Source organism: Cariama cristata, unplaced genomic scaffold, assembly GCF_000690535.1.
Source record: "Cariama cristata isolate BGI_N322 unplaced genomic scaffold, ASM69053v1 scaffold18241, whole genome shotgun sequence".
NCBI classification, from domain to species: Eukaryota; Metazoa; Chordata; class Aves; order Cariamiformes; family Cariamidae; genus Cariama; species Cariama cristata.
The window spans coordinates 25,333-51,520 of NW_009598929.1; the positions used below are offsets into that span (position 1 = coordinate 25,333).

At 38.8% G+C, this 26,188-nt stretch overlaps 1 protein-coding gene across 1 annotated transcript in view; it reads right to left on the minus strand.

Annotated features, from left to right (window-relative positions):
* Positions 1 to 334: 334 nt before the first annotated feature.
* Positions 335 to 26,188, minus strand: part of PALMD (palmdelphin) — a 26,740-nt gene continuing 886 nt past the window's right edge. The window contains exons 2-8 of the mRNA XM_009709507.1: positions 21,172 to 21,252; positions 15,453 to 15,583; positions 7,622 to 7,736; positions 6,691 to 6,724; positions 6,492 to 6,602; positions 4,659 to 5,756; positions 335 to 472 (exon numbers count right to left, since the gene is read on the minus strand). Coding sequence (XP_009707809.1) covers positions 429 to 472; positions 4,659 to 5,756; positions 6,492 to 6,602; positions 6,691 to 6,724; positions 7,622 to 7,736; positions 15,453 to 15,583; positions 21,172 to 21,252 — 1,614 coding nt within the window. The 3' untranslated portion in view covers positions 335 to 428. The remainder of the gene's footprint in view (positions 473 to 4,658; positions 5,757 to 6,491; positions 6,603 to 6,690; positions 6,725 to 7,621; positions 7,737 to 15,452; positions 15,584 to 21,171; positions 21,253 to 26,188) is intronic.

The following is a 26,188-nucleotide window of genomic DNA, read 5'->3' on the forward strand; positions in this document are numbered from 1 at the left end:
AAAATGCTGGGACAGCATTTTCAATCAAAATCGGGTAGATTGGCACACTTCAAAGTGAAACAATTTCCTGTGAAGTTCTGTGGAGATGCGCATTTATCTGCTCTGTGTATATAGCAACAATGTACTCCTGATCATGGGAACAGGTATGCACACGTCTTCATACTTGGATATACACTGCATTTATGCTCTTAGGTAACTTTCCACTACTTTCAGCAAGATCCAGGATGTGATTTGTGTGTATGTGGTAGTTGGTCAAATCTAAAAGTCTGTTTAAAGTCCATTGGATTATGCAGAGGGCAAAATAACCCAGGTGCACAAAACAGAGGAGCAAAACAAGCATTATGATCCAAAATAGATGTGTTGAAGAAACTCTTCTTAGCTTTATTCTGCTTTGAGTAGTCAATTTTACTTCCATGTCATTACAGTTGTTAAATCACCTTTTTCCCAAGCTTTGCCATTCTCATCCTCAGAGCTGAAAAAAGAAAACAAACAAAGCCATTGCATTTTGAGACCAACTTTCTATTTCTGATGTTAAATCTCCTTATTTAGAAAAATGAAGAATACACGTACCTCCGGTGGTTAATCCAGCAGAATAAGCATTGTTTTAGTGTTACAGAAAGAAATCAGTAGAAGGGATTAGTTCTGGTAATTTTGCAATAAAGTGAGTATATTAAATAATGATGATGGAGTAATTTCTTGAAAATTAGCACAGCTCTCTTCTAACTTTTGTTTCTGTTACCCTTACTAACGAGTTGCAAACAGATTGTGTTGTCCTTTACTAGATGCAGACAGATTAAAAGGGTGCATGAATAATTAAACAAACTCTTTGTTTAAACTAAACTCCTCAGTGGGAGCTGTAACTGTTTGGAAGCCTTTTTCTTTTGTGTTGATGTTCAGAGAAAACTTTCTTCTCCTCCTGGTGTAGTGAGTCAGAGTGGGAGTTAGTCATATTCCTGATTTAAGTATGATGGAGTAACTTAGTACCTGTATAAACATCAGGATGGCTATTGTCTGTAACTGGGTATAATGTGGGTTAGCTTGAAAGTGACAGTGCAGGGCAGATGATTAAATGTTAAGGTTATTTTTAGAACAGCAATATAATGCTGTTGTTTGATATGTAAGAGCCTCCCCCCACCACGTAGTTGATCCGAGAATGCAGTGGGAATGATCTCCAGCCCTCTGACCTGTTAGTTTGAAGAGTCACCCAAAATAGCATGTCTCGTTCCTTCATCCTGCATATGTCTCTGTACTGAGAGACGGGGTCAAAGCAGCTGTTTACTTGATTTATGCGTGTCAGCAAATGGCCGACTTGAATTACGCTTTGAATGCTGAAGTTGTTGCAAACCATAGGAGCATCTGTAACTTTATATCATAGAGCCACTGATGTTAAGCTTAGCTTTTACGAAGACCCTGTGTAATGTTTGCAAACCAAGGAACTCTGAAGGATTCAAGTCCTGTTTGTGGTTTGAGAGAACAATCAGTCTGATGTTTCACTTATAGCCAATAGTGCACTTTTGTCTTGCCCTATGCGTTACAGAAACGGATGGCATGTGTGAATCGTTCTCTAATAAAAAAGCTTTTTTGTATATTACTTTCTTCAGTGCAAATGGAGCTGTCTCCATTGTGTTTTTTGAAGGTTGCACAGCTTCCGGTGGTAAGGAAAAACGTTAGCTCATCTGGATTAGCTGCCTGCCAAAAACCTTTGACCTTCATGTCCCATGAGAGCCTGTTCCATGCTGTCAGTAGGTTTTACTGCCTGTTCAGCTTCAGTTTTTCCTTTCCTTATCCTCTGTGTCTAGCCTTTGTTCCCCCCCAAGGATTTTTAATTTCCCTAATGAGTATTGGATCTTCAAAACATTTGCACACTAATTCATTTGACTGAAATTTAAAGAAGAAAATAAGCTCTAATAATGCAAACCACTGGTGTCCTAATTATAGTGTTGTCACCTTTCTCTCTGTATGTTTTTTCTGAGGACACATATTTTGAGATATTGGTCTTCCACCAAGCTCATGGGGAAAGGAAAATTGGTCCCATATGGAAATGTCCTATCTTTCTGTTGGTTTGTGGCATGCTGAAAGCTGCTAATTTAATCTGATATTTTTCTATGTAGTTTGGCACATGGAACAATTCCTCTGCTTCCTAGTTGTCCTTGGCCATGTCACTAACTTTTTCAGTAACTTGCTCTGAAGGTTCATTTCTTTCCCAAAGCAAGATTGTTACAAAAGGGACCTTTTCCCTGGTCTGTCATGTGCTTCCTTACTTTCCATTCTCTTTCAGAGAGCCTCAGTGTTTAATGTTCAAATGCTGAAATTGCCTCCCAAAGCTTTCATTTCAGAGGGGATTATATTTTCTGTTATACGGTTTGTTGTTTTAGTAATGAATGATGAGGTACCAAAAATAATTTTGACTTCCCTCTTTTCACTGGTGGTGTTTAGGGTGAACCTGCTAGGCTGGGCATCAGTGGCTGCTTTGAAAACAATTCCTTTCCCGAAGAAACAGCTCTATGTAATACATTGTTCTAAACTTCAGCGGCTTTCCTGGTTTTGTTTCCTTTTTTAGAAGTTGCAGTAGGATTACAGGACTGCTTGGGAAAAATTGAGTCACTTCCTGGCTTTTTCCACTGATCAAAATGTCCCGGGGAGTGCCAATACATAGGTGGAGGGGTAAAGAGGAATATGGCTTAGTTCCAAATTCTGCTGGGCACTTAAGACAGTCACTTGGAGGCAGCACTGACTGTTGTGTATTTTTGAGGCAGTTGCCAAACTGCTTTTAATTTATTTTTTTCCTGATTGGCTTTTAATCCTTGGTAGAATACTTCTAAGTAAATGAGTAAGACCACATACAGGTTAATGGAACAAATTATCAAATGCCTTTGCTAGATTTACACTTATCCCCCTTCCCTGAAAGTCAGTGTTTGTTTTCCACTAACCTCAAAGGAGAGAGAACCCAGATTGTTCAGAGAGTGCCTATGAGTGTCAGGGAGAAATGAAGAAGTTTCAGACTCTTCTTTCAGGAGATGAAAATAAGCAAAGATTGTTACAGATAGAGGTGCTCGGCTGACATCTCATGGCCTCTGTATGGCCCACCCGAACAGTACTGCCAGCTCATAGTTACTTCTTGGAAACCTCTTTCCCAGGATCTGTTCAAGAGCACCCACGCAGCGGACTGTAAGATGAATGAATTGTTTCAGTAGCAACCAGCTGGTGTGTGAGTGTTGCTTCTTCATTGTATGCCTATACATACGTGACGGGGGAATTAAGGGACTATCCACAAAATAAACCACCCCAGCCCATTATATCTTGCCTGTGCCAGCTACTTCTGCTTTCAGTTGCTGGCAGCAGCCTTTGGTCCTAGAGGACAGAGGGAGGTGCACAGATGGCAAGATTGGTGCTTGAGAGAAGCAAAGATCCTCTCAAAGGACAGAAAAGTGCAGTGGCTTCATTGATCAGAAAGACTGGACAGCACTGCTGGAATATTTCAGGCTGTTGTGTACATGACTGCACGAGGTTGATACTCCTATAAACTGAGAGCATTACTTACCGAACAGCTCTTCCCAACCAGTGCATACCAATGCAAAAATATTTGACACTCCTTACGTGATCCAATGACCACACTCTCTCCTGGCTTTACCTGTATTGTAAAGAAATGCTGGGCTGCCAGTGCAGCTTTAGGCAGGGCCCAAACTTACACTTTTGCTACCAAATTGCAAAATTATTCAGAATATAGACTAGAAGAGGAGCAGGGGGAGAATGTGGGATCAGGACCCCATATCTTCCTATAATTCAAGCACAGTGTTCTTTCCTTGAAGTGGAATGTGACTACTGTCTGAAATCTGCTGCTCTGTAAATACACTTAAATGCAGTTTAATTGTATGCATTAAAGTGCAACGTAATCATAAGGAAGAGTTTTCTGTGTTTCTGGAAGATCTTGCTATTGTTCTTTCAATCTTTTATAATAAAACTTTATAGTAAGAAATAGATACCTTGAGTATTAATAGAATATAAAAAGTGTTCAAAAAATAACACTATGGACTATATGGACTAACCACATACAGTGATGAAAACTGTTTCATTGTCTTTCAGAGGCTATAAATCTAACTCAAGTTCACAGAAAAAATGCATAAACATTGTCAAGGCAAGGGTGGCAATGGTGATTCCAAAAAAATGTAAAATAAAACTGATTATTAAACAGTCTTTCCGATTTAAGGAGCAATTTGGATTATCTAGGAAGTAGTTAGAATGCAGATAAGCACAAAAAACATACCGGTGAGGAGACAATGTTAAGAAGCAATGCTGTTAGTTACCTGGTAGAAATGAAAACTAATTCTGCTAATTGAGGTAGCATTAATGGAACTTTTAATTGTCACTTGAAAAAGAACCACTTTTAATCTTTGAAGGTTACAGAAATGGCTTTTCTGAAAACTTATTTTCCAAATTGTGATATGGTAACTAGTGCATTGCTAAAGATGAAATAATTCAACAATACCAAAATGTAGATTGGCATTTGTTAACAAATAAGAGCAGAGGAATTATTAGTAATTGCATATTAGTCCATGAAACGAACCAAATAGTAAAGTGAAACAGTTGCTAGCAGATAAGAGTAGTATCAGTTTGCTACATCAGCGAACAGCAGCGACATGATTTTGCTTTTCTGTTACCTGTTAGAGAGGGATCTTCAGTACCATCTCCAGATACCTGGCCGTGAAGATGAGCACGTTGTGTCGGTGAACTCAAGCATTCCTCTTGTTCTCTCAGGGAGATGGAATTTTTGTGGGGTGCCTTGTTCAGGCTCGCGCCCAGACTGGTCACAGGGTTCATCTGTGGGACTTCTGTGATTTTCCTGCTCGATGGCTGATAAACCTGACTATAGTGGCCTATGGGATGATATGCTGGTTTCTCAGATTTGCTGTCATCTTCGTCATCATCATCAATGATAACTAATTCTGCGCGGATAACCCCATCATATCGTGACAACTTTTGGTCTGCTTCTGCATCGTCATCATCAATGCGCTGATAACCCATGAAAATCATTGTTACTGGCTCAGAATCATCCACATAACATGGTACAGCTTGGACAATGCTGTATTGAACATCTTCCTCATCTTGAGGTGCAAGGGATGTTTCATTAAGATGGCAGGGACTTAAGAACCTTGTCTCATTATGTCTTTCTCTTGTATTCTGGTAAGGTTTTAATTCCTCATGTGCAGCTTTTCTTTCTTCATTATCTATCATCCTGTTCTCAGGATTAGCACGCACTTTCTTCTCTGAATGCAAAAGTACTGGAGAGGGAGACTTTGGCTGTGCTACCTTTGGAAGATCAAGCCCATTCTCTTTATGTTGCTGCATAAAGGGCTCTGTTTTGGAGGAGAATTCTGTGTGATGATTGCTAATTCCATTAATCTCTTTTCTGTGAGTGTTTTCCAGTTTTGGTCCAGGGACTAATTTGTCTTTTTGAGGAGTAACTGGCCTGCAAAACTTGTTTGCAAACACAGGCTCATGATACTCGGTGGGAGACTGGGAATTTTTTTCAGTTGCCTGCCGTAGCAGGTCCTCCACCTCAACAGGAGCGAGTTCATCCATCCCATTTTGTGTTGCGCTGCCATTTGAGGACACTGCATAGACTGACTTCCTACCATCATCATAGACTTTAATTCCTGTCTCTTTAAACTCCTTTGAGGGAAGAGGTATTGTTGATAACACTGTGTTTTCTCCTGTCTTAATGTCTTTTTCAACTTTAATTTCCATGGCAAACAATGCTGTTGAAAGAAACAAGTGCTTAAGCTGATTATGCAGCAGCTGCAAGAAATTTAGAAGAGTTCTGACAGTGATAGAGAATGACTGTCAGAATGAATTATCAAATATGTGAAATTATCACATAAGAATCCAATATAGTGGTTATGTATTTTGAATGCCCCCTTCCATCCTGTCAAAACTTGAAATGGAAAAAAATATTTTTATTTGGATCTAATTCTGTGAGAAAAAATAAGCTGTTGAGAAGCCAGTCTTCATTACATGATTGACTGAGAAAGCCAGGTTTAACCTTGGTGTTGTGCGGGGCAATAGCAGTTGAAAGGGCTCAGCATGTTACAAGACTAAAGAGTCTTGGGTATTCAGAAGGGTAAGGAGGCTTTGTAGCAGTTGGGAAGTAACCAGACTACTGCTGGCTTCCCAGTAGGTGTAAGTGCGGCTAGAAAATGTGAAATGTATGATATGAAGGGAGGAACTACTTAAAGTTATGCCAGGTAGAGGAACAAAGTGCTGGGAAGAAGTGTCAATTTTGAAAACACTTGAGCCTTATTCTCAACAGCACATACCTTACACCAGTGTCCCACCTCTAAGTTTTGATGACCTCACTGATAACATTACACAGCTTAAATGAGAGCAATGTTGTCCCATATCTGTAATGTTTATCCTTCCCTTAAATTGTTAGATTCAATTTATAGGAAGTCTGTGCACATATTGGCACCCTTTGGAATTATAATAAGCAGTACCTTTTCTCTTTTCTTCATCATCGGCGGCACCATGTGCCGTACTTCTCAGTGCGGAAGGCCTGAAATACTTGGGAAGGTCAGGTATGCTGGCGTATATGTAGTCTGCTGCCTCTGAATAAAGAAGATCCACAAAGCATTTAGTATGTTTTCACCGACTTCTACAAGAACGTTTTTAAAAATTTTTTTTAACTAAACATACCTTTTTCGACTCCTGCTTTTTCAATCTTCACAGACTAGGAAAGAGAACCATTAACAACAGATGTGATTAGTCAGTTTTAAGATGTTAACTAGACAATACTTTGCTTTACTTGATAGTTTTAACTTTTTGTGTGCACAGCTTCATACTGAGAAGGGTCTAAAAGTGGAACCTGCTCAGTTGGAGCATGGCAAGGGAGAAAGTGAAATTTTTGGGGGGTCTTTTTTCACAATATGATTCTAAGTCACACAGGGAAGGACAGGACATTACAAAGTGTTAATCAGTGACTTAGCCTCACACTGTGGCCCAAGCTAGTTGGCTTCAAAGATTTTTCAAAGGCTCTACTTTGGCTTTCCAGTTCTGTTTATCTCCCTGCTTACCTTCAGAGAGAGTGTATGTGTGTGTAAGGACAACTGGAGAACTGAAGTTTAGTTTCATGACTATATTTTTTTTGAGATGGTTTAAGATGATTTTCAAATACCAAAATGACCTTTTGACAAAGACTAACGCCTGATAATGTTAAGTTATGTATTACTATAACCTCTCTTAGGGACTTGGGGGAAAAGCATGCAGTTTAGCTGGGCACATCACCTTAAGGAGTATGAGTACATCAGCCTCTGTACACTGTCTATACTTGTTATGTCTGTCTCTGGCTGAGATGCAAAGTTGCTGGCTGGTGTCGGTGACAGTGCTATTTTTTTTGAGATATGCTATAGATGAGTAATGATAGGAATTGCTCCCCTACCTCCATAAACAAGCAAATGGAGACGTTTGGGTACTTGAACAGTATAACACCTTGACCCTCTTGTATTTGAACTACTGTCACTTTAGACAAAAGCTCATGACTACTTACAGGATCCAGCTAGCTCCCCTTTCCCCGGTCGTTATGATGAACGAGTAATAAATTCTACTTCTGGAGTAATTTGGCACTAACCTTTATTATCTCTTCTGTTGTTTTCTCAACAGACTTAAGTTTCTTTAAAATTGCTTCTTCCTTAGCCGAGACTTCCATTTCCTCTCTTTCCAGAGCCTCAATTTCCTTCTCCAGTCTGCAATCACAATTCCCTTTGATTTTAATACCAGGCAGAGAACAACATTGCAGATTCAATATATGGTGAATATGGACTTTAGTGGGACTGGTTCTACTTACCCTGACAAATTTTGCTGTAATACGAGATCAGCTTGTAATTTCACATGCATCAGGAAACACTGTGAAATAGTAGTACAATTTTCCTTTTTAAATGTACCTGCCATAGATTCTTTCTGAGCCTCCTTTGAAAACAGTGGCTGAAATCAACTTATTTTTCAGGAGGGAATAGATAAGGAATACAGGCCCCCACAGCATTTCCTCATCTCTAAGCAAGTTTTCTCTCCTATGTTGTCTCAAGAAATGTGATTACTCTGTTGTAATTAAGATGTAGGAATCTAGTATACAGACACCAGAGTTATGACTTAATTTGTTTGTCTCTTAATTTTGTATGTGTACTTGTATGCATGATGAAAAGAATCAAATTCTTTCGTTGTAAGAAAGTCAGAAGAATGTTCTTGTACCTGATAGTACTTAAGGGCTAGAGTACGACACCTCATATGCTATATTTTATTATATGTAGCCAAACTGTATTCAAGAGGATCTCCTGTGGAAGAAAGTTCTAGTCAATCTATAACTAGAAGCTACAATCCCAGAAGAACCACCTCTATCAATGGAAATCAAATTGCATTTGTATTTCTTAGGGATAGAACAGGTATCACTTTTTTGATAAAAATAATAATGGCATTTGCAAGTACTTTTTGTAGATAAAATAGCTCTTAGCTAATTTTCTAATATGAAAATTGATACTGCTAGAAATCATAATAGTGATGTGCTTTGCAGGCTACTTCTGTGAAGTGATAACTTCATAATTGTGTGGATTTTGAAAACTAAGCAACCGGCATAGTGGGAGGATGATCAAGAGACTAAAGTCTGAAGCTTTGTTGTTTTCTAGTCTGTCTGGGCTTGAGAATGAAGAATTTACAAACACCCAGGATGATGAAGGAACTTTCTGAGGAGTGTGTGTCTGTGTTCACCTCCAAGATGCAAGACGGTTCTCCAGGGTTTTGCCTGTGTGAATGTGGGTTCTGGGATTTCAAAACTCTTTGCTTTGGTAAAACAGGTGCAACAGTACTTGACTGATAGCCTGAAGCTTGATTCTTCAGGGGAAAAAATCTGGATTAAAAATACAACATATTGCTGATGTGGGTTGAGTGTTATTGTAGCGTTCCTGATAGACTAGACCAGAGCTTGTGTGGCTACAGACTCAAAAAATACTAGTAAGTTTTAAGGGCTCGTCTTTGGGGCTGTGTACTAAGGCCTTTGCAGACATACATGTTTCTTAATTAGAGTTTCTATTTTCTTAGCACTAAGATGTTTGATGAAACACTTCTAGACAGCAAGGTCCAGGATAAAATACCTAACCTCTACATATGTGAGAAAGGGAGAAAGCTATGCCTGATTAAAACACATCTCTAAGATAAAGTGTCTCAGTCAAATTCTTTTCTCTGGTGACTAAGTCAGTGACTTAAGCAGGCATCCGGTATCCTATTTTTTTTTCTTGTTTCTAGTCAAGACTTCCTTTCTGCATAAGCATATATTTGTTGGGTTTTAGATAGAAATTTGCCTTATTAGCCTAGTAGTTGGGAAGTCACTTTTCCATGAATACCTAGAATCGAGTCCAAATTTAACTCGCAACCAGAACTTGCACTGGATCTCTCATGCTGTAGGTGAGTGCCGTATAGCTTCAGTCCCCTGGTTCATCTACCTTCTTTTGGGGATTGTTTTTGGAAGAACTTATTTTAACTTAAAGGAAAACACAAAAGCAAATTTCTAAACCTTCCATATTTGAATGAAATGTCTCCATTGTTTTTGAATCCATGTCAGAATTGATGACTGTAGATTTAAGGCAAGTGCAACTGATACCCGTAGTTGCTGAGATCAGTGAGAATAGTTACAACTAGATGATCTGAGCCAAACTTACAAATAGAATAATGATGGCCTATAACCCTGATAGAAAAAATTGGTTTATGTTTTGACTTATTCTTTGGTATGTGCTAGGATCCATGATATTACACCAAAGTCAACAGTAATAATAGAAGCCTGTTATCCCTTTAAAGTAAGCCCTACTTAAACTCAGATTTGTAGAGCTGCAATGATAGGATACTATGTGGACTTTTGTCTGTTAGTGAGAATATCCTCTTCTTTGAAACATGAAGGTATAACAGACCTCAGAACTGAGATGTGGAGAAAAATGCGTTCAGGATGAAAGTAAAAGCTAGAAAAAAGATATTTCAAAGCAGATAATGCTTTGGACCTGAGCTCTGCAAGATGCCCTTAGCACCCTGCTCAAAGGTACTGATTATAGTGCTAAAATTAAAAAATTTTATAGTGATGGGGGATGATATTCTTGGAAGGCTATAAGAGAAAGTAATGCAATGACGATGTGCCCTATTTCTGTACTTCTTACAGAAAAGTATTTGTTTAAAATGTTGTATTTTTACATGAGACTTCATCACAATATTATAATAATGCAAAAATTAATCATTAAAAGCTCACAGAAGCATAATGAAGAATCATTAACTTTTACTATGGGTTTATTTCAGTCTGGACTCTAAACACTCCTAGACACACAGGTGGAAGAAGAGGAGGAATAATCCTGGAAAGGTACTTGGAGAGAAAAAAAAAAAGGAGGTGTGGAGAGAAAGAGAAAATACAACCCTAAACAAAACAAAGATGATAAACCTCATATAGTTATCTGGGAGATCAAGAAAAGTATTATTAAAGTTTATATATGCTCTCACACCCATACCAACACCTACTTCAGATGGTAATTAAGAGGACTGATTCAGTGCTCAGTGGGGTTAGGGAAAAATTCTCATGCTCATGTAATGGGAAGTGCATCTAGATCTTACATATCTCTTTTGCACTCCTGCTTGCATATGGACATAGATTTTGTGGTTCATTTTCAGAGGATGTGAGTGTGCACGTTGGAATTTGTTGAAAGGACACTTTTATAAGATGCAATCTGTGTAGTTCAAAGAAATCAAAGTCCTTTTGACTTTGGGTAGTTGAAAAGTTAAGCCAGGATCTTTCTGTGTTTAAATCTTTAGAAATTTCTAAAACAATGACATTTTAATGAAACTACATCACAGTTTGTACTTATCTTGAAAAAGTCTGGCAGCTACACTAGCAATTATGAGAAACTATCTTTCCACAGTGCTGCTGTGTTTTGTACACAAATGGAAGCTTGACATAGCTACTGTATTAAATCAATCCTTTGGATATTTGTCCTTCTCTTCTTGAGTAGTGCTCGTTATTTGAGAGGGGAAAACAAGTAATATGGAGGTGTGAATGAAAGAAGGAACCTTAGAAGCAGAGATGCTAAATTGCAGGTTTCTCTGCCAAAGTAGTAGCTGAATTAAGAAATTGTTCTACAGAGTATACCTGACTGCAGCTGGCCACCAGCTGATCTGCTGGCGTCGGCACCATTGCCACCTCAGAAGAAAAATAAACGACTTAAGAATGAAAAGCAGATAGGAGGATACCAACCCGGAGAATACCGAACTGAGAGGAAAAGGCAGTTTAGCACAAGTCCTCACATGTTTTGAGGTGAGTCAAATGCTTCAGCAGCTCTGGAGTATGTCTAGCCTTAGCCTGCCTTCACGTATCACTTTACAAACCATTAACTAGACTTTAGCTAATGTGATGTTGTTTGTGCATTTTTAAGTATGTTGTTTAGCAACTAATTCCATCAAGAATGAGTGCTCTCTGGAGTCTGTCTAGCCTTAGCCTGCCTTCATGTATCACTTTAACTAAAGTCTAGTTAATGGTTTGTAATGTGATGTTGTTTGTGCATTTTTAAGTATGTTGTTTAGCAACTAATTCCATCAAGAATGAGTGCTATTAGCTGAAGATTAAATGAGAAAATGGGACTCCTGATTATTCAATCAGCTTGTACCCTGACCAAGGACATGCTCACTTGGCTCACTGTAAATTCTAACATATAAAGAGGGTGAATAGGACAGATAATGTAAATGCACTTTTTTGTCTGTACCCAGAGTGTTCAGCTATTTGTCTGTAAGGTGATTCAGGCCACTCGCTATTCACTGTTTTGTTGATGCAAAGAATGAAACTCTTCCTTTTATCAAAAAAACGCTCAAATCCAAACTGATCAGCAGATACAAGAGTAGCTCTATTTGACACTTGTGTAAAGAATGTTTCAAAATAGATGTGTCATTTGGAAGCGTGATGGAAAGGCCCATACCACTACTGTAAATTATCTGCCTACAATTGCGATTGTCCTCTCAACAGAAAGAAACAAAGACTGGTCTAAGGGTATTCAAAAAGCCTTTAAAGTGATTCAGATTTTTTTTTTAACTGAAGACAAAACCCACACAGAGTAATCATCAGAGTGGACAGAATCTGTCTGAATCAAGTGAAGTTTAATAATCAGAAGCCCAGAAGAATTCTACTGAGCTTCTCAATGTATCTTACTGCTACTGCATGGCATTTCTACATGATCAGCTTAGCACTCTTTGATTTACAGGGCAGGTCTAAGGTATGACTTCACATATATGTAGTCAAGCAAGCTTTTGTTAGCATGGGTGGTATCTATGGCATAGCAAAAGCACTGTGCAAGTCCTGTATGGTGCATATTTTGTGCTTTTTAGTGAACTTTGTTCGTACTGAACTCTCTGTTACTAGGTTTCAGTATTGCTACTGGCTGGTTTGAGACTGGGCTGGCTATGTCTAAACAAAACATAATGGTATCTGGAAGGCAGCATGGATGTTTTTCTAGAGGCCTTTGCTAGGCAGCTATTGAGGAGAGGCAGGAAGTGTATTTTATAGAAAAGATGCTTGATTTTAATAAATGTGCTTAAATTCCTAGTTCAGAGGGAAGTTCCCACATGACTCCATGTATGATGTTCTGCCTCCATTCTCCATCTGTAAAAGTGTGTAGATTGTTGGGTTATAAGAGTAAGTATGTCAGTAATGAAAAGATTTCTTTTGATATTAGGGCCTTACAAACTTCTAAACTGTCTTTAGAACTTCAGCAATGGTGAATGAAGTCCTCTTAATTCAGGGTGGCTCAGGAATATAATTAGGAGCATTTCAGTACTGATTTTCATTTCTAGGATGCATTATACCTGTGAAATCGTTATTGTAAGAGTGAAGACAGTGTGTCATTTTGTGTTATACTTTCTTTGTCAGTTAATCTTTTCATTTTATGCTCATGTAATTTGTCTGATTCATTTCACTACAAATAATTCTGAAGTATTTCAGATGTATATCAAGAAGTAGGAACAATTTTAAGGAGGAAGCAGTTTGGTGGAGCTTCCTAGGAGAAGGCCGCAGGCAGGAAAAGTTAGTTGGTAACACTGGTATTAACAACTAATGGTTGTGGAAATACTTAGTTTGCCATGAAAAAAATCCGTTGCCATGAAAGAGCAGCATATATAAAAATAAGAGGAATCATTCACAGATGTCGTTAAACAAGTGTAGTAAAACAACTAGCCTTATATTCTTGGGAAAAGAATAATATTTTTAATAAGAGGAGAAAGGCCAGCAACTGCAATCAAACATTTATTGCTGTTTTTTTCCACTATAGTGCTTACAATTGCAAGTAAACTTAGTTCGTTTCATTTTCATCAGCACTTAAATTTCTAGTTTATGGTCAGAATATCTGCCATCTAGATATACAAACATTACTTGTGCTTCTAATTAACTGAATCTCGAACTATGTAGGAAAAGAATTCATACCTAATACGTTTCTCCTAAATACAGGCATATAAATAGAAAGTATTAAAACAAAACAAAAACCAAATCCAAACCACAAAACAAAAAACAACAAAAAAAACCAAGCCATAAACCAAAAAAACAACACAACAAAAAAAAAATGCTGCCATTGTTGCTGTGAGATAGCTCAATTACAGTGACTCGGGTTCAGAGACCCCTAAAGGTATGTTATGAGGTGATAGACTAGACTTAGATGCTGGAAGTACAGTATGCTTCCTGCTAAAATATTTCACTGTTTTTAAGGTAGTCAGTATGTCAGGAGTTCAGTAGCTTTCCTTTTTAGTGGCATAGACATTCACAGACCTCCACTATAATCTCATTGCTTGTTCTTTACTTGGGTGTCATCAAATGAATTGGTAACAGTGTTAGATGTAGGTTATGTCAGGAGAATAAAAGCGTCCTTTCCCCAATGTAGCCATACACCAAAACCAGTTCTTGGTTCTGAGACTTAAAACAACCAAAAAACCAAACCCACCACACAACCCCAAACAAACAAAAAAAATACCCCCAAAAAGGAGTTTTAAAGAGCTCCTGTCACCAAATTTCTTAGGGCATAAAGGAGATCTTGGCTAAACCTCCAGTTCTTAGTCAAAGGCAACAGAACTTTGAAAATCTAGTCTATCCTCCCAGTGCTTGGAGAGGGGCTGAACTTCCAGTGGGTTGGTGGGGAGCTGCTTGCTCAGTGCAACTTCCCCATTGCTCCTGAGCCAGTCCTTCCCCACAGGGCTCTCTTTCCTGGTGACTGCACTCTCGTAGGGACCCCTCTTGCATGTCTTCATAATTGCAAGCTGCTGGGATGTTTTGAGAGCACACTGTCTACCTCCTACCACCGCAGCAAAGAATTCTACAGAAGTGCGTGAAAAGCTGTTCTGAGAAAAGTGCTTTCAAGCAAGAAGTCAGCATAATTATAGGACAAACTTGCACTAGGCTGCTGCCTGTCAGCCAAGGGAATTATCGTTTGTGTTGGAGAGATGGGGTAAGGAGGGAAGTGGGTGGGAGATAACCGGAGGAGGTAATCTTGATGACAACTTCGCCAAAAGAGTGTGTGTAGGAGGACAGTGGAGTAAGAGAAGAGTATAGAGGAAGATACTTTTGAACTGAAATACAGGAAGAAGCCTCAAAAAAGGATGATGAAACTTTCCAGAATCTACAGGAACACTTCATCTTTTCTGTGGGTGCTGATGGGTAGTACCAGTCAGTATGCCTGGACCCGGGGAAGAAGCTGATTGTGTACAGAGCCCTGTAGTATCTGGGAAAGGCTAACTGCAGCTAATGAGCACCTAGAATCATGTCTGTAGTAAATAAAGGAGTTGTATGTGAGACTGTCTATGCAGTTTGATGTTAGCCCTATGTGGTATGGAGGCACTAGGCAATGAGATTTGTAGGAACATCTCTAATAAAAGGTAGAAAACGCCTTTGCTATAACAGGCTTCTGGGAATAAACTGAGGACAAAACAGCATGGTAGAGAAGTGAAAATAAGGCAAGCGATGCTAATGGGGCTAGGCAGCTTGTACTGTTCTGAAGTGCTGTGTTATGACAGAAGTTGGGTATTAAAGGCTGTGCAGGACCTAGTGGAACTGAAGAACTTTTAAAACTATTTATTATTATTTTGAAATTCTGATTCAACCATTGCTATCTCAGAGCAAAACCCATATACTGTGGCTTACATCTGTTGAGTAGAGCATGAAAGGACTATCTGGAATTACAGAAACAAATCTTCTCCAAGATATTTATAGTGCAGTTTGATAAAATTCACAGTATGGAAGCTTGCATGGAGTATTTTCTAATTCTAGCTGACTAGAAAATATAATTGCTTTACTGTGTATCGAACTGCATATGTTTAGACCTTGCTGACATTTTAATCTTTTACAAAATAAGGTAGGACATTTAAGAAGGGACCATTTTAACCCAAACAGAAGGGCAGGGGTACTACCCTACCTGAAAATGTCTTGTTCCAGCTCATGAGTCTGTTGTTGGTCCTCCTGATTCTGCTTTTGCATTTCTTCTTGCTCTTTTGGAGTGAGAGAACTAAGGCCATCCAAGAGCCATTTTTCTCGCAAGGCCTTTTTCTGATGGGGGAAAATAGACAAGTAAATGTACTTTAAAAGTGAGACTATTCAATCATTTACTGCACTTGTCTTGATGCCATAGGTGTGATCCGCATTCTTGCGCCGTATGTAGCGTAAGGCAACCTGACAGTGGGTGCCACCGAGAGAGAAATACTAAAAAACATTTGTGTTTTGAGATTGACTTAAAACCAAAGTCATTAAGAACAATGTCCTGTTTTATTAGTCAACCCAACAAATACGTAGAGGATGTCAGTTGCTACCTGTAGCAGATTAATATTTATAAGTGGATCCAGTGGTGTGTTTATCTTCAATAAAGCAAAACAGTTGTATCAAAGTGTACATGTTACAGACTCATGCAAAAGGCTCCAGTCAGAAGCGCTATAGTTTTATTTCAGTGGCCCTGATTTCTGGGGTCATGGCACTGCATAAATTCTGGGAGGGGTTATAAAAGGTGAAAAGTTTCTGTAAATAAGGTTGTATAGGGGGAAGAGATCTCTAGGGATTTAGTGATGCAATGCTATCTCTGGAGTTTACAGGGAACTTGGGTAATTATGGTAGTGAACTTGCATTTCATCTGGTGAGGATGTGAGGGCTAAGAGTGAGACTGGAAAGATGGAGCATGGGTTGCTGATGTCTGGTTAGTGTTTCAGCAGACCTGCTATGTATTTTGAACTGCTGTTGTAGGGGCAATCCAGGGCTTACGTATTTAGGTCCTAACCTGTTTAGTGCCTGTGGAGTTCTTTCTGTACAGCAATGGCTTATAAATTGGGTGTATCACATGTGTACAGCTGAGTGGACCTCTCAGCTGTGTTCTGAAATTTTAAAAAATATGGCTGTACGCACTGATTGCTTCTGACAGCTGCTTTACAATATGAAAGGTGGCATCTCGGAAGTCTTCAGAGCTCTCTAAAATACTCCTGGTGTTTAAAAAAAAAATAAATTCATGGATATAAGTTCATATTTGCACACTACAGGTGGTAGACCATGCAACCTTTCTTGCGCTCTTTTTACTCCCTCCAGTGTAACTCAGGAATATAAATCCACTTCCTGCCTTGGGGAAGAAGTGGGAATTGGGGCTCCTTAGAAAAACTCTTTCAACAGGGGGGAAAAAAGCATGCATATAAGATTTTTAATTAACCATGTATTTTCCATTTGTAATTTATATTCCTTGAGCTGTCTGCTTTCCATTTTATTTTTTTTATTTTTTTTTCCCCTGCATAGTTTCATTAATTGCAGGATGTGGATGAAGATTAAATAGGATTTTGACTACTGCTGCTTTGAGGCAGAGCTGTGCCAAGCACTGCTGAGAAGGCTGCATTAACCTCAGTGCTGCTTGCGGCGGATGTTGGAATCCCTGCCTGCATCCTGTGTGTTGAGTCACTTAAATGGTTGCTTCCTACACTTTTCTGTTTACTATATACTTTACTTTACACGGGGCTTGTTGGGAATTCTGTGGGAATTCTTTGTTTTTTTTTTTTTGCTCTTTGACCCAGAAAGTAGGAGCAATGTTTACAGTTGCCTTAGCCCTACAGGACAGTGTTTCCTCTCTAAGCACTGGATCCTAGGAGATCTGTGAGAAACAAGGGCTGCTGAAGACTGATGTCCTGAGCCTTGACTCTGGCTGTCGGATTGCTTGGCAGCACTTCCTGGCAGTTGTGTCTTAGGCTCGAATGAAATAAATGCTCATTTTAATAGCATGGTTTTACCTGATCTAGTAGATGCATGTAGTCTGGTGTTGGCACAACTCTTATGGACCACAAAATACTGGTTTTGCAAGTTGGAGGGAACACAGTTATTAATCCCCTTTCAATCTAGCTGCTTAGATTGTATTGATAAGTAGGGCTCCTAGAAAAGTGAGATTTTAATCCTGGCTGGAACTGAATTAGTCTAGCATTGCTGTCTCCAAAAATGAATCTATAATTCCTTGTGAGAATTACAGCAGGGCTGGACTGTAGGCCTCAAACTGATAACACCCATTGAAATCAACAAAAGCTTCATGTACGTATAGAGTTAGGCCCAAGAAAACAAACTCCCTAAATACAGGCATAACACAATAGAGTTATTTTTGCCTTTTTCTAGAATAGTTTGCTGCTGTTCCCAACTAAATGCCAGGTAATCTTTTTAATTTAGCCACTTTTGAAAGAATGACACATTGTGTAGTTTGGAAACAGCCTTTGAACAACAGAGCATTTCAAGGCTGCTCCACTGAGGCATCGACATGAAGCCAGTGCAGGAACAGCTGCTTGGGGACTGTTGGGTTCTTTCTGCTGTCTAGCATTTCCTTCTGCTGTAGCTCAGTCCTAGGTTGTGCATGTGTTATAGCTCTTATATGAAAGCACTTTCATTTTGCATTAGGCTTGGTACGTTAAGGGAAAGGGATTCTTATACATTGTGATGTGATAAGACCTTGGGAAAGGCCAGAGTGCTGGAAAGCAATCACTTTCTTGTTTATGGTCACATCAGGAGTACTGTGACAATATTCTGCAAATTCTGTGAATAATGTCCTACACGTGCTCCAGGTATGACTCCAACGTAATCCTTAACAAGGCTGCGCTAACAGTGAAAGATTCATCCTTTGCTGGAAGGCACAGGTGTTACGAGTTTTGTGGATCTTGCTCTCCCAGTGGTATGGCAGTTCACCTTATGGCGTGTTGGGGGAGACATAAATCATTTTCACAGCTTTCACAGAAGATGTAGTTCAACACTGTTAACTCCTGGAATAAGAAGATGTGTGACCAGCCCCTACAATGTAGCAGTAATGGAGTTCAGACATGTCAGAAGCCAAAAACTTAATAAGCTAAACTATAAAAGCTCTTGGAAACTCCATGCAAATCAGTGCTGACTATGCTCTTCGAGCAACTCTAGTCCTTTCCCTTGTTGCCTTAATGAGAAGGATTCTGGGTAGGAGGAAGAAGTAGTTGCTGGTGCACCTAGAATTACTTGAGGATGAAATTTCCCTTGTACCCTCACTAGCAGCCCCCATTACCCCTTGCAGTTCCATGAAGCCCTACCCTTCATGTGGTTTCTTCATTGTTAGAACTATATCGCCTTTAAGGCCCCTTCCAACCAAACCGTTCTATGAACTTTCTATGATTCTATGGTAGAAGCACACATGTAGGGAATAAATATTCCTTCTCCAGTATAGTTCTACCAGATAACTAAGACCTATTGTGATGCCTCATCTGTCTCTTTCTAGTAAGAAGTTAGCTTGGGAACAGCAAAGAAAGTCATTGGGAAGCTGAAGCAGAGATTCCTATTTACAAAAAGGAAGTTTAAAAAAAACCCCACCAAAACCCACAAAAAAACCCCAGACCAAAACTGAAAACCCAAACCAAAAAAACCTAACTGCAAAAAAACCAAACCAAATAAAACCCCACCCCAAAACCAAACAAACCCCAAAACAAAACAAAACACCCCCCCTCCAAAACCCCCACAAAAGAAAACAACAACCTTTTAATAAACCTGTTGCTAAGAGTTATAAATACGAATGAAGGACAAAATGAGGAACAGGATAGTGATACTCAGCTAAGAGGAACATCTCTGTGGCAGTGAGATTTACTAACCTGCAACAGTTTCCTAAGGGACAGGTGTGAGTTATGTTGAATAGATCATGGAGCTCCAGATTTTACCATGCACGAGTAGTAGGAGTATAAATCAGTGAAATCAACCTGACTCGCTAGGGAAATGAGCTTTCAATAAATTTACTGAAGCGCCTAAATGTTTTAGAAGTCTAAGTATGTTTTAAAGCGATTTCTGCACTAGATTCTTGTGTTGTTTGACTCCTCCATTGAAATACCAGATTGAGTCCAAAGCATAAATGTTTGTGAAGGGACAAGGCTTCTAGGGCACCAAGTAGAGGATGTTCATATAGTAATGTTGCATCTGATATTAGGTGCCTGTCTTAGTACTCAGTTAGAAAAAGTAGTTTCCATTTTGGGTGCTCCAAATAGTTAATGATATGTATGTATTTATAGACCATACATATATATATATTTAAATATATGCTTGATCCCTCTTTGCCAAGTGAATCATTTCCTTTACAGAGCCTCGATCTGCCTCGTATGCAATATGACTGATTTTAATTTAAAAACTCTTCTGTATGATATCTGTATGATTTTTCATAGAACAGGCAAACAAATCACATCCTCTGTCCTCTTCCAAAGGAAGAGCATTTCGGTAGTATTTTTCCAGGAGTGTTTTATCTTCTGTAAAATTCCATGAAACGTCTTCAGAATAAATGCAATGTGGGTTTTTGTTTTCTTAACTTTTTAACTGTATTTTACCTATTAATGTTAGCTGGAGGCATGGACTAAATCTGCAAGGAAACTGCCCTAGGACTCTGTCTGCACACAGCAGTAGTGAGGATTAGCTGGTTGTCTAGAACAGATCAGTTTATCCTTCTTAAAAGAAGGGCAAAAGAGTAATTTTGAATTTATAGGCACGGAAACGTGAAACATAAATTGCAGTGCTCCATGTACTGAGATGGAGGAAGACAGTCGCATGTTTACTGCTCATTAGTTACAGGACTTGGAAAAGATATTCCCCTCTCTTCTAGGCAAGACATTACACAATTGGTGAAGCCTGTCCTTATGTTCACTATCTTCCAATAAAACCTAAGCATGGGTGACTTTTGCGTTGGGTTGCCTGGCCCAGCGAACTAGTTTATCATAACTTCTCATTTTTTTTTTGGCTTGACACAAAAGAAAAGGGTGCATGAAACCTAGGATCAGGTGTCTGTTTTGAAGAGGAGTCTGTTTTAAATAGGCTTCCCCCACATTTGCTCAAGGAGACATGCCCTGCTCCTGATATTGGATTCAACATACCTTTCTTGAAACTGTTTATCCACTCGCATAATTGAAAGAATATGTAACACACCAAGTCTTGGTAATTTCTGGAAGCATAGGTTTTGTCTCATCTCCCTAAATGACATGTACTGCCAAATTGCAACAGACATTTAAAGAATGGTGGTGTTGGGTAGAAATCGCTGCAATTTCAAGTGTCTACAGAGGTGGATCTTTTGGTTTCTTAGTAATCTGGACTTTGTAATTCTGAGTTTTCCAGGACATATTTCAGGACGATATTTGTAGCATTTATGCCTCTTTTTTTTTTTTAAATGTACAAAGACACAGCATTATTTTACCAAATAGTCATTAAACAAGCTGACAAAAGTTTATAGCCAAATAAAAATAGGATGCTTTTTTTTCCAGAAAAAAGTGCGATTAGATCTCATGATTGTGCTGCACCCTGTACTAACTGAGGTTGCTGTAGTGGAATTAAGGAGTGAACACACCCAGTCTGAAATGTGAGGCTTAATTTTCAGCTGTGAGTTATTCCTGGTTATGATCTCATTTTATGCCATGAAAGTGATCAAATAACATTAGCTCCCGAATGTGATTTTTTTTTTTTTCAAAGTATGTTGCTTATTAAAGTCAAATGGAGTCCTGGCAAGACTCCAAAAAGCTGTGAAAATTTGACAATAAAAGCATGACTTAAAAGCACGAAGATTTGCATTCCAAAATCCTAAACCTTTATTCATGCTGAACAACTTGAGGCTATCTTTAGTTACATAAATCCAACACTTTACTTACCTTTAAATGTTGGTGTTTCATTTTTTCCTCTTCTACTTTTAGGCGTTTCTGTGTAATTTCTTCTTGCAGTTTTCTTTTGTCCTACAAATTAAGAGAACAACAAAACTTTGTTTACAGAAATTACTTGTTGCTACAAAAAATTGTTTGTGTTGTTCAGTCGTGTGAAATCAATCCATGCAAATAAAGCCTTATTTTAAAGCTTATATGGCGCTCAGGCAGTGCGTAATTCTTAGCAGCAGCAGCTCAGGTGTCCTACACAGGTATGGTTTCCATTACTCTTTCTCTGAAGTACTTTTGAACATGTTAATGACCACAAAGCAGGGATGATACAAAATTAAAAATAATTTACTGTTGGAAAGGGTAGGGGAGGAATACAAGAGGTAGTAACATTTGAGCACAATCGTCCATGCAAAATGTTAGAAATGGGTCCTGACCAAAATTCCTAAGGCAGCCCACACATCACTTAGGAGAGGAAAGAGTCTGCATGGTCTACACTGTGCAGCTGTGACACATCACTAAGTGAAACGGGCTGTTGGTGAATCCCGCACTGAGTTTATGTATCTTGTGGCTAAAAGCCTGAAATAAACAGGAATAAACAGACTTAGAAATTTATTTCATTAGTTGAATAGTGGTAAAGATGAACATAGAGAAATGTAGTAGTCTTCATATATGTTGCTACCCCTCAGTTTAAAAAAAACAAAAAAAAAATTTTCTCTGTGCAAAGGCTGTTTTGATGGCTGCTGAACTTTAGAAGGAAAAACCTGAAGTTGTTCTGATCTATCATAGTGCCACCTTCATCTTTTTTGCTACAGATTACAGCAAAAAGGAAATGGGTGAACCACCTCTGAACCCTGGCAACACTTGAGTCTCTTGAGTCTTTGGATAGCTGCTGTCATGTGGAGTATCCTTGTGGCTCCTCTTTAGGAGGCCAAACACTGATTTAGTACTTTGTGTCCTCAGCAGCCAGTGGGAAAGAAATCATGCTAAAAGGAAACTTTTACTCTTACAAACTGTATTAGTAAGCTAGTCTCTTCGTCAGCCTTAACACTATAAAATCTTGTTATTGGATGCAGCAACTTTTGCACTTGTTTCCTGGTACGTTTTAGGGAAGTAAATTAAATCAACTGTTGGCCTGTGCAGAAGTACTTGCTGACTGAAGGCTAATCCCCGTTTCCTTTCAATTAGTACAGATTACTGACAGTTGGTTTTGTGTGTGTGGTTTTTTGTGTGTGGGTTTTTTTTTTTTTTTTTTTTTTTTAACAGAGTCTGTTTTCAGACAGGTATGGTTTAGGAAGGAGTTAAGTTCTTCGGAAACATAGCAAGAGACTTGCCCTTTCAGCCCACCTGAGGAACCAGCTGTGTGTAAGGAGTGTGGAAAGTCAGTAAGGAAGTGCTGGGCCTAAGGCTGGGAGTTGTTCTCTGCTGTTTTCCTGGGATCCGGGATTTGGAAACAGGAAGAGCCATAGTGTGCTTGGCTGAATCACTTCACTATTACTGGAAATTCAAAATTAGCAATGGGGCTGCAGGCTATAGGGACGCTTTGTTGAAGGACGGGAAGTAGAAGAAACGACCTAGCCTTGTGGAGATCGAGGGCAGGACTACAGGCAGGCCAAGCACAACTGATGGTGTGCTGGGGTTTAGTAGGTGAGTGAGTGTCAGTGATCTCTTCTCTCTTGCAGCCTGGAAAGTGTGGTACCTGCCTATAAATAATATCTATACTTCACAGTTTTTCCTTGATGGTGGTAGTCTGTCTCTTTAATACACCAAACAGAGCAGGTAGGGATCTTGCCTCAAGATGCATGCTACCTTCGCCTCTGTAGTGGTTTTGGGTTTTGCCAATGCTCTTTAATACAGTTAACAAAGCTACTGATTTAACATCACTACAATATGTAATTTTTCTGCAGTGTCCCTTTTTAGAGACTTTATCCAAGAGCTGCTATGCTGGATTTTACTCAGCAAGACATTTTGGAGACATAGCATCTTGTCTTTGACCTTCGCACCTTTCCTTAGTTAGGAAATATTCCTGATCTCGTTGTATAAATGGCCTTCAAATAACTCATCATTAGATGAGCAAAGCGTGACAAAAGCTTGTGTTTACGATTGTTACAATTCTTAAGGAAACTGCTTTTTCTCTTTACTAAAGTTCTGGATAAGATTCTTAGCCAGAGAATGAGCTTTTACTTGGTTTATACTATTAAAAAATTTTCTAAGTAAATTTAAATATTCTTTTTAAACCAATGGAGGTATGTACTAAGAGTTTGAGCAGTCTGAAAGGAGAAGTGGTACACAAAAATACTGTGCAGAAAGAAATCAGAGTGTAAGGGTGCAAATAACTGCATTTTAAATTAACTGTGTAATAAGGGACCTATTCAGTAATGAAACTTTTGCCTGTTTCTTTTGTTGGAGCTCTAGGTTTCTTTTGCATCCGGTATTTTTTTCTCTTAAAGTTTTCTACTTGTATCCTTTGGTGTTCTAGCATGTTTTAATTTCACTGGTTGATAATAAGCATCCATTATACAATTATCCAGATTAAATAGATTGAAATAGGTTTTCCTTTATATATGTCTAGTCAAAGAAAGCTGAAGGTGTAACGCCAGAAGCTAAATTCAAGAAAGATGCATGAGGAACTTTTTTGAACCCTGTGTTACCAGAATAATTTTAAAAACCTGTTAGGACACTTCCTACAGTGCATTCTGCTATGCTTTGTCTGCAAATCATGACTTGCTGTACAAAGCTTTGACTATACAGCTAATGAAATAAATGTTTATTTCTAGATAGCTAAGAGATCCATACTTCTACTAAACTTCATACTCTGCTCCTGCAGGTAATCAGATTGCTGGCAGAAGTCCTCTAATCCTCTCTTACTATGCTCTTGTTAATGTGAGTAAGATTTGCTTTTTATGAAAGAGCATTTTCATCCCTTCCTTTCTGTTGTGCATCAATGCAAAGTGAGACTTGAGCCTTGGTCCTAGTTTTCATTGCTACTGAAACATGTAGGAATCTTTCCTGACTTTTGAGCATAGAAAAGAATTGTGTTCTAAACTGGATCTGTCTGAAAGGAAAGGAGACACATCTACAGAGCAGTGCCTTGCTAGGTATCTTGTGTGCCAAGTCCATTAGTTTGCATCAGTGTTCCACAGTGGTGCCAGTGTTGGTCTGCTTGGTCCCATGGCAGGTGCCATGTACTGTCAAAGCCAATGGAGCAGCTAATATTCTAGCTGATGTAGTTTTGATTTCATATCATTTTCTAGAGGTAATGCTTGGTTATTGAGGGGTCTTATCTGGCGGTATGGACACTTCAGTCTGACGGCATGAAACTGCAGAAATGTTGTAGTTCAAACCTTTAATCACAATACAAATATTTTATCATTTTTGTTGTCCTGTAGAATGGAGGATTTGATGAGAAAGGACTAAGCCTAACATTCCTCTTTGACTATTTTGTCTCAATGTTTGCCATAGCAAATGCTAAAGCTTTTATATGTTAAGATACAACAGTCTCTCTAACAAAATGGATGCATTTGATTTTTTACTTGTTATGTTCTGTTTACACCAGTGGCAGGTGGAAGCTATGTAACAGAGAAAAATGGTTCCTTTTCATAGCCATGGGAGCACTGAAATCTTAAAATAATAATAATAATAGGGGTTTCCTTTTTGCTTTGCTATATAGAGAAGATATGAAAAAGAATTTAAAAACCCCTAGTGGCTCTGTGAGAGCCAGGTGCTGTAAAGGAGCCAGGCATTTAACAACAGAAACCAGTTAGGTTTTAGTGCAAGTGTAGTTGTTTACTGCTCTGAGTGCCCCTTGCTATCCTTTGTTAGATCCTTTATAACATACATCTTGTAGGTAGGAACTAAAATTCCCAGATATGTTGCTTGGGACAAACCTTCCCAGAGCCACTGAGTAACTTGCAGTTGTAATTGTAACATGTTGTTTTCATAGAAAACTCATACTGCAGATTCTTAGACTTGGTGGTAACTTCACCTTATTTAGGCTCCTTCGTTTCTGCAGGGCATTATAACAAATAGCTGAGTGTTTCAATTAAATACTCTCAATTGATGAAAATAGAGAGCAAATAGTTCCTTTATGCAGCAAGTGTAATAAATGAAGTCATGGCCAGAACCCAAATATGATCTTTTTACTGTAATGCAAGACACTGGAAGCTGTCACAGTGTCTTAAAAAACACTTCCACAGTATTCGTCTGGAGGCAAAGAAGCAGCCAGCGGACGCTAACCCTAGTACGTTCATAGGAGTCCTCATCAGGCAAGCGTGCTACCCCATTCCTCCTGCTAGATGTCAGGAGTTATAAAACATTGCAAGGCCTGGACTTCTCTGGAGCACCAAAAGATTTCTTATCTTTTGAGCCCATATGCTAGAGACAAAGTCCAGGTTATGGGTCTGGTTCAAACAGCATTACAGTTAAACAAACAAACGTACTCTAACCCCCCTAAACCATTTCAAATTACCTTATTGTGGGCTTGAGTCAGGTCTCAAGTAAATACGCTAAATGGGCCTGTTGGCTTTTATCAAATGTCATAATTAAAACCCAATCAAATTAAAATCCAACCTATTCAACTCCTGTAGATTTCCAGTTATGCCTTCTCACATTTATTTTGGCTCCAATAAGGTGTTTTTTAACTCTGCCCACCATTTATTCAGCTAGTAGTGTTTTTTTCATGACTAATCTGTCATGCTAAGAGTGTGAAAAATAGCTTTGTCACCATTATTTGTTTTTAAAGGTTGCATGTGACAGTCAGTGATCCTTCTGCAGTTTTCCTTTGATCCCAAAGTGCCAAATTTTGTTGAATTCTTTTGTAACTGAATAGGTTTCAGTGGAGATCAAATCAGAGAAGAATTTAGATTCAGCCATTTTTGTTACATCAGGTTATTTCTTTAAAAAATAGCTCAGTAGTTTCTTTAAAACGCAATAAATCTTTTGAAGCGGATTTCCCTTTAGGAGAGGAACTGAAAATGTTGTCTAACGTCTTCAGCATAAACTTCACCAAGCATTCCCCCCA